Source organism: Haemaphysalis longicornis, unplaced genomic scaffold (genome assembly GCF_048455015.1).
Source record: "Haemaphysalis longicornis isolate Haplotype H1 unplaced genomic scaffold, Haemaphysalis longicornis Haplotype H1 scaffold_4, whole genome shotgun sequence".
Classification (NCBI taxonomy): domain Eukaryota; kingdom Metazoa; phylum Arthropoda; class Arachnida; order Ixodida; family Ixodidae; genus Haemaphysalis; species Haemaphysalis longicornis.
The window spans coordinates 4404516-4420314 of NW_027526361.1; the positions used below are offsets into that span (position 1 = coordinate 4404516).

Here is a 15799-nt window from a genome sequence, read left to right on the forward strand (position 1 = left end):
TCAGTGCAGGCCACCGGCAGCTGCAGGAGCGCGAGGAGGAGGAGGTGGAGGCGGAGGAGGGAGAGGAGGCGGCCTCGGCGCCCGCGTGCCGCGGCTGCAGCTTCCCGTACCTGCTGGTGCAGGCGCTGGTGCACCTGTGCATCTACATCCACAAGCTGTCGCAGGACGCGTACTCGGTGTCCACCTACTACGCGGAGCAGCAGCTCTACTACTGCGCCATCTCGGTGCTGTGCCTGTTCGTGCCGTCGCTCGTGTACGCCGCCTACCTGGTCGCCGACAGCATCCTCGACCGCTCCACGCCGGCCTCCGACATTTGCACCAAGCTCGTCAACGGCCTGCTCCTCGTGCCCTGGCAGATCAAGGGGTGAGCGTGCTCCTTGGGGTCATGGCCACACGCGGAAAGTGTTTTGGACGTGCGCAGTGTTGATGCGCCTCTCGTCCGCTGCAGGCACGTGGAGGTGCTGCACTTCGCCGCGCAGCGCGTGTGCAGCTGCACGTCGCCGACGAAGAAGGAGATGAGCCGGCTGCGCAGCCTCAAGAGGGAGACGTTCGTGCTCGAGTTCTTCGAGGACTTCTACGCGGGCTTCATACAGATACTGCTGCAGCTGTACCTCGTCGTGCTCTTCATCAACTCGAACGAAACCTCCAAAGCACGTGAGTCGCTCGAGGACGAGGGCGATCGCTTCGCCCTGGCGCAACGAACTGCATGCGCACGGGTCAGCCAGAGAAACTAAACGCGCGAGCAACGAAGCAGACATTCATTTTTTGTGACTTTGTATAAGATAAGGTTCATTTAGCTTCCGGAGTGGCGTTACAAGTTTAACGGTAAAGGTTTCCAGCCCATGTAAATCCTGTCATGTTTTAATGGTGAAAGCCAATCAATCTCAGGGGGGTCATTTCATCCCAAGCGTCCCAGGTGGGACGCTGGAACCCCGCAATTTTTTTTTGAAATAATTAGTTCTTCATTACCATGTCCCCGAAAGCCCTGGCGATAATGTGGCGCGCGAATGTTTTTTTTTTCTCCCGCGCAACAACCCTTTAAATATGCGGTGCCTGTGATAACTGCGCTAATTTTGTAAATTTACTTAAAATATTCTGGAGAAGATGGAAAAGTGAAAGTCTGGTTGTGGCACGTGTGTTTGCTGTTATTTTCGGCCAATTCCGATTGAATGTCATTAAAGGGATACTGAAGTGAATTTGTCAAGCTCCCGCTTTTGTTTGATAACAGCGCTAGGACAGGACACAGAGAAGGCGACACGAGACTGTGTCCTCTGTGTCCTGTCCTAGCGCTGTTATCAAACTAAGTATGTACCAACAAGCCCGAATTAACACAGTTTTTCAGTTCCCGTTTTTGCTTGCACTGCGTAGACTGGCTCAAATAAACATGCTTTTCATCGTTTATCCGGGCGATAAGGCGCTATTTATTTTATAAACCCCGAAAGAAGAAAAACTATCGTGCGCGGTTTGCGGCGGCCGCACCAACTAACTGCAGTGACGTCAGTAAAATGTGCTACGTGATTGGACGATATCAGAGATTAGCATTCAAACAGGGGCCGAATTCTCTAAAACGACGGCCGTCGTTTTGAAACGACGGGGTAGCGCCATGCAAATGCATGTGTTCTGGGGTTGGGGCCGTCGCTTCGAGGTGTTCAGCGGGGAGAAGCAGCCGCAGAAAAGCACTGTGGCAAGGGCGCGAAGCGACAAGCGAAACGACGGGGGGCAGAGGGTGTCGCTTCGCGCCCTTGCCACATTGCTTTTCTGCGGCTGCTTCTCCCCGCTGAACACCTCGAAGCGACGGCCCCAACCCCAGAACACATGCATTTGCATGGCGCTACCCCGTCGTTTCAAAACGACGGCCGTCGTTTTAGAGAATTCGACCCCAGGTTTCGGCTTCGGCCCAGGCATGGAGGAAAGAGTACTCAGGAGAGGCCCCTAGCATCCCAATTCATTGCGAAAAGTGTGGAGGAAGTTACGTCATTTTTCTTGAGCCCATGGACAATGTTGCTTACTTGTTTACAACTGTGGCGGCCACATTTGGGCAAATAGAACGGACAAAATTTTAAGGCGCTTAGTATGTCGCTGCCTCGCTACGCTTGCAAACCAGCGCAGTCGCTACGGCAAACGTTTTTAGATTGGTTAAGTCTCCTGCCACGCGCGTGGCACGAGCTGCGCCCCCCTGGCAACGGCTGCTGCCACGCAGAAGTGACGTCAAACTAAAGTAATCACGTGACTTCCTGTGACGTCACAAAACAAACGTCATATTTACGTCATTTGGTCATGCCGCTTTTAACGACGACGGCAGCCGGGTGTTCACGTCTTGTGTCCCGATGTTCTCCGCCCGTGGTTCGAATGGCAGGCCTGACGTAGTGTTACGTCCTTATCTCCCTGTACAGCGGCTGCCTCGGGGCGCTTTTTTCTTGTTGGGAGGTGTGCTTGTAATTATTTAGATTGGGTATTTTTTGTGAACTTGCTGTTGCACGTCTTGGTAAGCCTAACGCATTGTTTTCTGCACGCTGCTTCGCCCCGCTTTTTACATGCTCCTAGAACTGTAGTGTTGTCGTTTAATATTTTGTAAGCTTCACGTTGTCTTGCAGTTCGCGTGCTATCGGCTTTACGCGCCTGCATTCGTTGTCTACTTGTGCCTCACTTCTTCCATGCCAAGTCTTGTGTTCTATTTCTAGAGTGGTGGCTCAATTATAAAACGTGGGGATCAGTATTTTCCATCGCGTCGCGCCGTGGCTAACCAGGTAGCTGTCTTTGATGACATGCCAACGCGAGCGACGTAGTGTCAGCGTGTGCACGAATCGAGTGTCGTCAGGTATACTCCGTTACAACTCAAGAACGGCACCACCTCATGTAGTGTATCACTCCGCCAAAGCGCCGGACCCATGACGTCAGTGCGCGCGCGTTTTGAAAGGGGTTCGCTATGAAAGCGCGATATCGTCTGCGTTGTCTCACGCAGTTTGTTTGTCGTCACTGGAGTCGTTTATAAGCATATTAAGCCAAAAAAAATCACGGGAACGGCTCACGCCATGCTCAAAATATTCCCAGTAACGCCCTACTTGCGCCGCGCGGAGAAACATCCGGCTACGGTGATAAGGCACAGCGGCAACTTTCGGTGCTGTTCTTAAGTTGTCACCGAGTATAGCGCACAGCATCATCGAACGCAATCCGACCTCGCATGTAGCTTCTGCAATTTTTCTACCGGGGCAGTAGTACTATCGCCGAAAAATGTATCCTGAATATTCCGCAGAAACGATCTGTGCACGCGGTGCTGCAGAATCCGTGCAGGGAGCGCAGCTTCACTTCCGTGGGTGGAGCCCAACTGCCCGTTCAAAGATATAAGATACCACTGAAACCATTCGCTGACTGGCTGGCTTCTTGTGCAAGGAGGCTCAAGCTCCAACTGTGCAAGCATGGGAGAAGTGCAGCCGATAAGATCGCCGTGTGAGCCAAGTTTGGAACTTCTGCTAATAGTCATTTAAAAGTATGGTGTGCATAAGGTTAACAAGTGACAGTTCAGTTATTGTTCATCTTTGCTCAGATTTGTTGCTCTTTCAACTTAGAAAGTCTTAATGAAATGATAGGCAAGGCTTAATGCTTGGCTTTTATTTCCCTTTCCTTCGCTTTAGTACCTTTCGCCTCCTCTAACCTGGTTAGGGAACAAAACTGCCTCCTGCATCTGCTTTGAGTATGTATTTTGATAGGCTCGTTCCTTCTTTACTCTTGTGTTTGGCTTGGTTGGAATTGAACATAACCAGCGACAATACTTTCATTCACTCTCAGCAGGATGGGCTAATGATGATGAGAGCTTATCTCGGAGGCTTGCAGTCTATGCACAAATTTCAAGTGGCCCATCCCAAGCACTCTGCGGAGTTCAACTTGACACTAATGCCTGTATTCGCAACTGGTGAAGCGTGCTTAAGCGTCTACTGCCCAAGCCTTTGGGGTAGTGAACAGGAAGAGTTTCCAATTGTGAGGGGACGTGCCACATTCTATTGCTTTTTAACTCCGCACTGTGTAAACTGTTTTGGAAAATTGCTCAAGTGAATTTACTTAGTGGTAAGGGGCATTATAAAATGTCCCATATTTCGTTCACAATGATGCAAGTCTCGTCAGAAGCCAGCTGCTAGAAAACACATTCGCGGGTTGTGTGTTGTGTGCCCATTAGCTGTTTCTTTTTCTTCCACAAAACGGGCACTTAAACAATCCTTTAAGCCAACAGGCTTAAAAAATAGTTTATCAAGTGCAACTTCAGGGTAATGGTTGGTGTCGAGCGTGACATTGCCCACTCCCGAGAGTACTTCTTAATACCTTGTGCAAGAACTGGAGCCAAGGCCACGTGCGTGGATGTGAATGTCTGTCGGTGTTTGTGAAAGTTGCAGTACAGCTGGAAGGTGTATGGATCATGGGTGGCTTTAAAAATAAAATGACTGCTGAACGTACTTTTGCTCTGGTATCAATGAGCAGCATGTGAGCATTGATAAGTGCTTCACTGTCGACATTTTTGTTACACAAAAGCAGGCCATGTTAAGGCCCCCTGGCAAATATTCATGAAAAACACTGGACCAAAAAGCTGCCAACACATGGAAACCATGTTGATCACGGCACCTTTTCTAGTACTTCAGTACTGTTTATCAGTGCTGTGTTTTTTCCCCCCCAACTAGTAAACCATCCCAGCGTTGCACCTTAAGCCAGAAATCAAATGCTTGTCAATGACAAGTGATCTGCCAAACTTCCGTGTCTATGCAAAAAGTGAGTAGCTCTACCTTCTGTGCACTGTTTGTGCTGTGAAGCTCCGTTTCTTAACAAAATGCTAGGGTTCTTCTGGAAGATGCACAGCATTAAAACATCAACAAAAAACTACGACGGCAGAGAGAGAGAGAGAGAGAGAGAGAGAGAGAGAGAGAGAGAGAGAGAGAGAAACTCTTTATGATGGAGGAAAACACTCTGGGGTTTGCTGACATGAGTACGCCAACATGCTACTCTGCGGAAAAGAGGGAGACAGAAAAGACAGGAGATTAGAAAGAAGAAAGTAGCAGAAAAAAGACATCCCCCTCGCGAGGGGCACGATCAAATGCACAGCATTTCCGAGGGGGTGCGCCGGCAAGTCGTATCTCTTGATCGCGGGACCCGTGTCGCCATCTTTTGGAAGCGCGGGACAACTTGTGGCGCTTTCGAAACAAACGAGAAATGAGTGAAGGATATAAGGCGCGTTCGGTGCATCGAAATCTGTGTCGGTTTCGTGGCTCGGTCGGTTGTGCGCCGGGCACCTTGCGTTCCGCCCGCGGCGTCATGGGTTCGAAACCGGGCGCCGGAAACTGTTATTTCTTCCTGGCTGCGGACGCGCACTACACCAGAGTCCTGCGAGAAAGCCAAACCAGCAAATGATCTTTTTCTACAAAGCGCTGCAGAGGAGCCAAGAAAAATATTCCTTTTTGCGGACACCAAAGCTACGCTGGAAAGCCCAAATGTGTGGTGTCTGTTACTGCAGATTAGCTGCAAGACGGGCATGTTCACGCAAAGATTTATGAACCAGGCTGGCGGGGCAACAAAATCATTGAATGAGGTTACAACAAAATGTGTTATGAAAAATGGTATAGTACTGTTTACTATAAATAGCAATTAAAGGTATAAAATGGTTTTGACACCAATTAAATGGCCTGTTGGAAATCATTGGCAAAACCTAAGAGCAACATTTCATACAGCTGCAATTGAGAAATAACAAAGTGTGGTTGGGGCCTGAATTCAGCAGGCATGCTCCAGCTGAGAATGTATAATTGCAGAGCAAAACAATTATAAAGGCCTAGGGAAAAGGTGAGCTTAGTTGAGTTACCACCAAGGTATTTGGTAGAGAGAATAGTTACAAAAATAAAGAAGCAACATGGGAAGCTTTATTTTCCCTGATTTAAGTTTATCAGCACTGAGCTTCATGTTCTGCATGTCCCATTGAAGAATGTTACACCTGCATGCACTCGGCACATCACATTTTACGGTATAACACAGTTTACTTCGAACATAGGTAAATAAGAGAATATTGCATAAGCAGTTCATTTATACGTGAAATAGAAACAGCAGGGTTTTTAAAACGAAGCCCGTAAGTGTGCTGAATAAAAGGGACCAATGATGAGTCTATGTTGTCACTAATAACAAATTTCAACGACCTTGTCAGGAACAAACCCCTTCCATGGAGGGACTGTGTGTAATCATAAGATTTTTTTGATAAAAGGTTGTAAATGCCCTGTAATTGTATGTCAAAAGGTATTTTAACGCCCTAGTCGTGACCTGTGAGTCATCGGCGCTTTTTTCTGGTGTTTAGATGATCAAGGGCTGTTGTACGGGATCCACCTTCTCTTTTCACTTTGGTCACCATCTTTCTTAGTCACTGCATTCATGTGCTTGGTCAGGGAGCTAGCAAGCGAGGACGACAGTCGGCACCAACTATCAGCCGAGTTCCTTCAGGCTGGGACAATTGCTGGAGAGGCTAAACAATGTTTTTAAAATCCCTAACTGAGAGCTTTCCCTTTTTGTTTTGTTAAAGAACATTTAGGCAACCCTTCAAGAACTGTCCGGTATAACAAAAATGACTATTGTGCCCGTTAAATAGTTAATCTACGTACAGTGAACGATGGCATAAGATCTATCAATGCGAACCTACCCTTTGAACCCGCTTAATATTTAGCAGAGACTCACTCCATTCATTAGCTGTTTTATGGCACTGTGTGGGCGGGCTACTGGTTTCCACCTATGGAGCCTGTGGGCCGCGCTAGTTTCTAGTCCTCCTGTCAAATGTTTTTGGAGACTAGCACTACCCTGCAGTGTACGAGCCATGGATTCCTTGGGTTGGCCATGGGAAATTCTAGTGAATCGTTACAAGCTACCAAAGAAAGTGAGCATTTGTTTATCGACCACTGTTTTGTGGCCACGAAAAGTTTCGTTCATTAAAAACACTAACAAATGACATCAATTTTATTGCAAACTTCAAACAAATAATTGGTATTACAGAAAATGTGTAAAGCAGCCGGAGCTTCATAGCCACTTTCCAGCTATTTCTACATGCCATCAGAGAATCTTGTTTGTGCGACTAACAGATACCGACCTATTCCACTGCAAAGAAACATAACTGGGTGATTGTAGTGGGGCCTCTAGTTCTGTTTGATCATATCACTTGAGTGTTTACGTACAGTTAACATACTGATGACTGTGTTTATAGTGCATGCACATATAACACCAATGTAGTTTGAAATTGGGATCTTTTTCACCATTTCTTTTTGTTAAATTCGCCCCATGACAGCCTTGACGTTTGCCTATCAATTACATTTGCAGCATGCTCGCTGCTTATACCTGCTTACACAAACAATCCGCAGATGCTTTCACGTTCCAAGCACATCTTAAGATTCTCTTTGACGTTGCTTATTGAGCCTGTGCAGAACCCATAGGTTTTCATATGCTGGAGTGCATGTAGGTGTATTAGACATGATGGCCGGCCAAGTGTACACCCTTCCTATTACCGTCTGTACAGCCTCTTCTCTGACCCTATCGTCTGGGTGTCCTGAATTAACTTCCTTTGCATGAGGGACTCAGTCAAGTCTGGCCAACATAGCGTACGCCACGGTACAGTGAGACGTGAAAGTTATACCAGTGCAGTGTCCATGAGATGATCGTCTAGCTAGTCTACCTTTTGAAGGTCGCAGGTCCTAAACTGTCGTAGAATCATGTATTCTACTACGAAATCTTTGGTTTCTACTAGGAAATCTTTTTAAGCGCTGAATATCACGCAATTATGATGCTTGTGGCGCATGCTCGCAAGACTTCTGCTCATAAAACGTATCGTGGGTGTAAAACAAATTTTAAGCTACAATTTCGCCCACTAGAAAATAAGAAGTTCCCGATTTTCGGAAGTTTTCCTCGCTAATATTTCAGAAGAGGCGATCTACTGTAGTGGTACGTACGTGGTACATGTGTGGGGACACCAAAGATTACCTTTCCTATTCTTGGCGCAATTGTCTGTAATTGTAATGCGCATATGTGCCTAGTAAAAAACAGTTGCCGCCACTACCCTTCGTCCTCGGCACTGTACATTCTGATTATCTTTTGGCGCTGCTAAGTTTCGAGAACACACACCGCGATTTCAGGTCGCCCATTTAAGCATTCTCAACTTGCCGTGGTGCAAACTGTTGATAGCAGATGCTGCCGCGCCGACATGCGTCGGAAGGTTCACAGAATTACGCTCGGACGGTGTCTTTTCTTGTGTGGAACGTAGCTTGTTTGAACGGGGCCAGTCGGCTGTGCGATGTCGTCTCATGTACGCTGAAACTGTACGCAGGTACCATCGTCGTACACCAAGCATAACCAAGCAGTCACAGGTCAACATTACTCGAGAGCGGCTATTTTGCTGCGGTCTGGAAAGGCTGGCTGGGTCCCCACGCAATACATAATCACAAGCAACTTTCTCACGTTTTCAGATAGTGCTTCTAACAATATGAACTCCGGTTTATCTACGTTGTACGGCCCGAGAAAATCGGAGCTTCGTCACGCTTTCGGATACGCGACTCCATGTACGCGATACGGCAGCTGGCAGCAGCAGCAGCATCGCCGGCTGCTCCCGCAAGAACAAAAATTGTTTGTTTAGAGAAGTTTTATCAGTTCAATGGTGCGTTATTTTGTACTGCAAATAAAAAAAATGTGTATTTCGGACTACACTACACAAAATAATGACAATTTTAATGTTATGACGTCATTATGACGTCACGCGTGGCAGCAGCCGTTGCCAGGGGGGCGTGGCTGGTGCCACGCGCGTGGCAGAAGACGCTGCCTTTTAGATTAGGCCAGTTTGAAAACTCCGCCGTCGGAGGCGGTCTTAACTCGTACCCCGGCTGCAGCGGCGCTTACGTCGCGTCGAGATCGGCGGAGCGAGCCGCTGCCGCCACTGCCGCCGCCGGCGACCTGCCGGGAAAATCCCCTTCGCTCAGCGTTGGCGAGAGCCACAGTTCGTTCTTTGCTCACTTTGTGTTTCTTCGTTATGAAGTGAAGTGAAATTTATCGCTGCTGAGACGTAGCGCGCAAAGACCGCGGTGCTGTACGACCCCAAACAATGCTCCCGTCGTCTGCGTTCGCCATCCCGCGAGCCTGTTGCTATGACGACGACAAACGCTACTTTCGTCCTTCTATCTCAAAACGTCCTTCGTTCTATCTCAAATCGTCCTTCTATCTCAAAAACGAAGGCCGTTTTTCGATTGAAACTTTGGGTGAGGGTTAGAATGGGAAAATTGAAGGCGAAATCAACAGCTTAGAACATGATATCGCACCGAGGAATTAGCGACGAAGCTGTTTTCACTTCGAAGTGGGAAGGCAGGGCGACGCCATGTTAGTCAAATCAAACCGGAGACAGCAAAGGATGATGGGATAGAGTGCTGGGCTCCGTGGGCTCAAGTCATGGCGGGACTCGGCTTCAGAAATGTGACGTCAGGGCCTCTCCTAACCTTTTCTTTCCTCCATGGGCCCAGGTTTCGATTAGGATTGCCAAAAGGCAAAATTTGCGTCTCAATGTACGACAAAAGTACGTTTTTGCACATTTTAGCATTTATCTTCCAAAAACGGCTCCACTTGAATGCTTCAATGAATTTTTTGAGCCAATGTACATCAAAAGGTCTCACTGCCAAAAAAAAAAAATCGGTTCATTCCGCGTTGGAAAAGATAGTTTTATAAATAGTTAATAAAGCACCATTTTAGCTTCATTCTTCAACCAAAAATGAAGGTAAAATACCTGTTAATGACATTTAATTGCAATTGGCCGAAGAGAACAGGAAACACACGTGGCACAACCAGAGTTTCAACTTTCCATCTCCGCCAGAATATTTTAAATAAGTTTACAAAGTTGGCGCAGTTTTTACAGGCACCGTATATTTAGAGGGTTGTTCCGTGGACAAAAAAAAACCTTTCCGCGCGCCAAGTTACAACCAGTGCTTTTCGGGGACACGGTAATGAAGAAATAATTTTTCCAAAAACATTTGCGAGGGTCGAGCGCCACACCCGCGGACGAAACGCTGCCGGCGAAGCCACGATTCCCAAGCGGCTCTGGTGGGAGAGGAGGAAAGCCCCAATCGTGCTGCGTCGCTGTTGCGTAAACCCGCTTCTCAAGCCCAGGTGGCCTGGAAACGACGCTTGAAAACCCTTGGTGGCGCAAGAATGGAAAATACTCGCTAAATGGGAGCTGAGAGCAGTAATTGTTTCCTAGTTTTCATGGTGCGAATCTGCAGCAAACCGGTGGAAAATCAGTTGACTCGGTCTGACGTGTTCATACGGTGTGCATCCTGGTGCGTCCCCCCCCCCCCCCCTTAAAAAAAAGCAGTTAAAGACTGAACGCGGACACAGACAGTAGGGTTACACGACGAGCGCAGAATGAACGGCCGCTCAGAGTTGAAAACCACAACACAACTAAAAATGTAGTGCTTCCGGCTGTATTCGCAATGACTTTAGAGAACGTTTTGGGGCACCTCACAAAGGTGTGTCTTTTGCCATACGTGTTTCTTGCGTGCAAAAAACGCATGCCTTTTCTTTTTTTTCTCTCTCCCCGGGAGGTGTGCCATGGCAGCCACCAGGGAGAGGGAGACGCAAGTTGAGAGAGCGTCGGGCGGGAACGTTGGTTACACGCGCAATACACTCTTTCAACTTGTCGCATTCCCGTACAATGTTGGCAGATGTAGGGATGTACGAGTGCCATGCATCTCTCGGTGCGCAGTGATCGGCCAGCTGGTGGGCTCTGCGCTAAGCCTGTGGTCGCTGATCAAGGCCGTGCAGCGCAAGGACGACGGCCTGCTGACCGGCACGCTGTCCTTCCTCGGCTGGGTCTCGGTCACCGCGGCCCGGGGCCTGGCCCTGGCGCTGCTCACGGCTGTCATCCACGGCTGGGTGGTGCTCGCCTGCCTCGGACACGCCGTCGCCATGACCGCGTGGATAGCCAGCTTCGTGCGCGACACGCACCGGCGCCAGGACAGTGTGCGCCAGGACGGCGGCGAGGCCGGCGCGGCGCGGCCCCTGCGCAGCCCGTGCGTCACGGCGCTCATCATCTTCGCCCTGTTCGGGCTGCCCTCGCTAGTCTTCTGGCCAATCATGTTCGACTTCAAGCTCAAGCGGCGCGTGTTCCTCTTCGTGTTCGTGTTCATCGTGGAGAACTTGCTCTGCTTCGGCGCCTGGCAGCTGTGGGGCAGCGAGGGCACGGCGCACAACTACCGCGTGCTCGTGTCGGCGCTCCTGCTGGGCCTCACCACGTCGGGGGTGTTCTTCATCGCCCTCTACGTCTGCTGCAAGCCCGACAAGTCAGACCTCGTGGTGCTGCAGCACATTCGCGAGGACAACGCCAACAGGTACGGCATCTACTTCGACTTCTGCAAGGCCATCCGCATCCTGCCCGACACGAGCGACATTGCGCGCGGCCTCGAGAAAATCCGCATGCTCAAGCTGGTCGACTGAGGACGCGCCGGGACGTGCCCGGCTGCGTCCGCTCAGGCTCGTCGTTTGTGTACTTCCGTGCCCGGAGCGGGGAGAACGAGGTGAACCACGTGCCGCGGTCGAGGGGCTCGGTGAAGAAGACGATTCGTCAAGTGCACCGCGAACACGTGTTCATGACCAACTTGACGCCGAGATGGAATGTCGCTGTTGTCGTAGTGTCCCAGCCTGACTGTGTGCAGTCTTTGTTATCAAAATCTTGCTCTTGCTGGTTTAATTTACGGTCTTGTGCTTCCTCGCCCAGAAATTTAATGGAAACCCAAATTTTTGCCTCTGAATGCGACGACAACACTGCGAACAAGGGTGGCAGAAACCTTTTGCGGCTGCCTTTACGGTCGACCAGCTGCCACCTTGAATGAAACACGCACCTAAAAAAGTAACCCGGGCATGTTGGTTTTAAAAAGATGGTAAAGGGGCGAACGCATGTGAATGACTGTTCCTATCTTGTCGATGGGATGATGTTCCATAATCGTGGCCTTGGGTACGTCCTCGGCTACAAATTTTAGACTACGACACGGCATCTGCGTGCACACATGGGACCGCCGGATTATGTGCAGCACTATACTGGGACGGCATTTATTGGGACAGCATTTAATGCGCCGCATTTGCTCTGAACTTCTCACGATTCCCAAGAAGCGCACTCTTGCATGGCTTGCCTGTAGCTTGAAAACAAAAGTTCGCCAATTCAGCCGCACTATCCCCTGTCGACGCGCGGACAACTGATGGCATTTGCGGAGCTGCTTTTCAACGGAGGACGAAGCGTCTACCGTTATGTGTTCTATATACTCGTTGCTTTATGGTGACCGCGCCTTACAGTTAAGGCCTATATTTCTGTAAAAAGAAAATGTCGAGAGAGATGTTACTGTCAACGTAAATAAATTATTGTCATCAAGAGCGCATAAAAAGTTTACATGCACAACTGTTCGAAAAGAGCTGCTTCTAGGGAGTTATATTAGAGGGGAGAGTCGACCCCGGTACGCTACCCAGTAGCCGACCGGGGTCGATTCTCCGCTCTGCCGTCTCTTACCCGGTGCGCGTCGTCTCGTGCCACTGAGCACCGACGCCAGGCGGAGTGATACAATTTATTTTTTCGCACCTTTCACTGCGGTGCAGTACGCAATGTCCCCCGCGCAGCATGATGTTTGCTGGAGCGTGTGCAAAGCGCGCACCTTCGAGACATGTCGAAGCGAGCCATGGAGGACAAGGGAGGACAGGAAGTGACACAATTATGTCGGGCTCACGATGCCGGCCTCGTGTGCAAGGTCCCTGGGGGAACGCAAGGCGCATGGCGGTGGCAAAAGGGGAAGCCTCTTTAGTCCAGGAGGCCTCGTGACCACGCGAACTCGAGAGCCTGCTGGCTCAGCTCAGCCTCGCACTGCTCCAGGGAGGACGACGAGGAAAGGGCGTTGGGTGAGTGTGGGCGGAAGAACTCGTCAACTCCGCAAGCTAGGAGTGCCCCATGCTGCTTCGGAGTACATTATTTCCCCTAGGGGCCACTGGGGTGTGCGAAGAGAGGGGTCTGGGATTTTTGCAGTCTATATAGGCCTCGTGCGCTGGTATGGTGGCGCCACTGAATTCAGGCTCTGCTGAATTCGTACCAGCGGCGCCCCCTGTCGATCCGCGCCGCATCTTTTAAATGCAGAGCATTTCTTTAACTCACGATGTCACCCGTTCTAGTTGTCCATCGTAGTCCGCACCCCTCCCCCGATACTATATAAAAAAAATAATACTTACCAGCGCCTGGTTTGATCCCACGACCCTGCGGGCGGAACGCAAGGTACATGGTGCTCTACCCGCTGCGCCACAAAGCTGACACAGAATGGAGGGCTACGAACGCGCCTTATATCCTTGACTCATTCAAACTACGTCAAGACGCTGCTGATACAACACATTCACTACCTGTGGGCGGAACGCGAGGTACATGGTGCTCTTCCCACTGCGCCACAATAATCATACCCACCTGCTAATAAATGATGTCACGTGACCACGTAATTACGTCTCCTCATTTAATTACAATACAACAACCAACAGCAACAACATTAACGTAACGCAAACTACTTAACGTCGTGCGCCCCCGGAAATGCTCTGCATTTGATCGTGCCCCTCGCGAGGGGGATGTTTAGTTTCCTGCCGCAGCAAGAACCAGGCGGCCTCCTGCGCAGTTTGTGAAGCATACCCACTTGGGGGATTGGCCAGGATCGTTTCACTTACTACATGCCGGTTACGGCAGGGTTTGACTCGAACACATTTCTTTTGCTCGTACCTCGCTTCGCCTGTCCGCGTATCCAGTGCGCAGGGCCAGCGTGACTACGCGAAGCGAGCCGTACGTGAACTGTTCTGCGGCTTCGAATAAATAGGAAGCCCTGAGAAATACTTAAAAAGTAAAAGCTACTTAACCTGCGAAAAAAAAAAAAAAGACTAGACGCCAGCATCAACGCAGAAATTCAGACCGAAACAGGACCCTCTATATAACCCCGGAACATGGTGTGATTCAAATGAATAGTTTAAAATGCAAGTGCAGCTGGGAGGAAGCAAAAAATATGGAATATAAATTTTAATCCGTCAGCATTTTTTGCTAATACCCCAGAGCCCAATCTGTGTAATGCCTGGCATTTGCACAATAACGCGCAATGGGAAATCGAAGTTAACGCGTCGTAATAGTGTAACTGTAGACCATTTGTCGAGTGAAGTTAGAAATACAGGAAAAAAGAATAACAATGAACTTGCCATATCGAGAAGTCTACCTATTCACAACAATCACACGATTAATAAAACAAAATTATAGAGAACCAGGACATACAACCCGAAGAACACAAAAAATATTAATACGCACCGAATCCCAAACACACACACAAAACGGCATAATTATTAAAACATTTGTTGTATAATAACGTAAATGTATGTTATTTGTATAAGAAAAACTAAAAATACCAATAGAGCTAGAAATGAACTAATGTAACAAAAAGAAAACTAATTCGCCTCACTCACCTGTTTATTGATTCCAAAATAACACAAACGAAAAGCAAACAAAAACATGAAAAAGTCAGAAAAGCACCAATCTGGCTGCAATTAAAAGACTCAAGATGAACAGAAGCGGCATAGGAATCCATACACACGTATAATTCTCTAAATTTCTCGAATTTTGTTGATATTTCACGTACATAATCCCTTGCTTCGTTTCTGTGCTCGTCGGCAAACCCAAAGCGTTTTCTTTTTTTTTTTTTTTTTCGAGGAAGCTGCTGGAAGGCTGTCTGCCGCGGCTGGGGCTAACACACGGCGACGGCGATTTTACATGAGCAGCCACGGCAGCCGGGCAGAAATTGTCCACGAAGTTGCCGGGTGCGTGGGATAAGCCATCTGTGCGTCCAACGCAGGACACACAGAAGCAAATAAAACGCTTATTTATGCTAGCACGACGAGCGCTATTGAAACTGTCGAACATCGAAATTAGTGTACACGTCACCCGAAAAAGGTGCTCGCACATATTCGCGATATCAAATGCGGTTATGCTGACGTTACTGCGTGCGAGGGCAGCCACAAAAATGTAGAGCCCACATAAGCTTCGACAGACGGTGTTGAAGAAATGCTGGAACCAAGCGTTGAGGTGATCAGATGGCTTTTTGGAGCGCAGCTTGCACTCTCCTTAATAACAGTCGCATAAAAACCAACGTCATTTATCCTTCGGCGATGTTCCAGACTTGTTTTTGTAACTGTTGAGCCTTCGGCAAACATAAAAGTAGGCAGAATTGCCTATTTTTCGCCCGTAAAGGTGCCGTTCTGTGATACCTCCGCCGCTGTGGGAGGCTGACCGCGCCGGCCCCGTACGAGCAAAATATGCCGCCGCGGCTGCCAGGAGGCGCTGCCTGTGCCGCTCAAGTAGCGGTGCACTAGCCAAGGAGCTTGGCACTAGCCCTATACGGGACTAAGTGATGAGTGGTGACTCTCCGTGTCCCTGGTACAGTAGTGGGGCAGACTAGGCGGAGCAGTTGCCGGCAGCTTTATGCAAGTTATGCAAGGCTAAGTGCGCCTGGTCAAACAGCTCGTACATAGAAGGTAGACGGAGACAGGAGTGTTGGCAGTGCGAAGGTAGACCGGGGTTAGGCGACGTGTTGCAGTCGGCAGCGACGTAAGCCTGGTGAAGGTGTGATGAGGGGGAGGGCACAGTGAGACATAGAGGCGGTGTCCAGGGGTGTGAGAGTCAGGCGGGGGCAACTGCTGCTGTGTCCGGCACGCTGGTTTGCGGAATTCCCGAGTGAAGCCTCCGGTGCCATCACCGGGATGCTGATGCCAC

The 15799-nt window shown here is 49.3% G+C and overlaps 1 protein-coding gene across 1 annotated transcript in view; it reads left to right on the top strand.

Moving 5' to 3' along the window:
* LOC144178141 (uncharacterized) overlaps positions 1 to 11911 on the top strand; it is a 52170-nt gene extending 40259 nt beyond the window's left edge. Inside the window, exons 2-4 of the mRNA XM_077705705.1 lie at positions 1 to 364; positions 449 to 654; positions 10742 to 11911. The exon at positions 1 to 364 is cut by the window's left edge and continues 7 nt beyond it. Of these exons, the coding sequence (XP_077561831.1) occupies positions 1 to 364; positions 449 to 654; positions 10742 to 11472 (1301 nt within the window). The 3' untranslated portion in view covers positions 11473 to 11911. The remainder of the gene's footprint in view (positions 365 to 448; positions 655 to 10741) is intronic.
* Positions 11912 to 15799: the final 3888 nt, after the last annotated feature.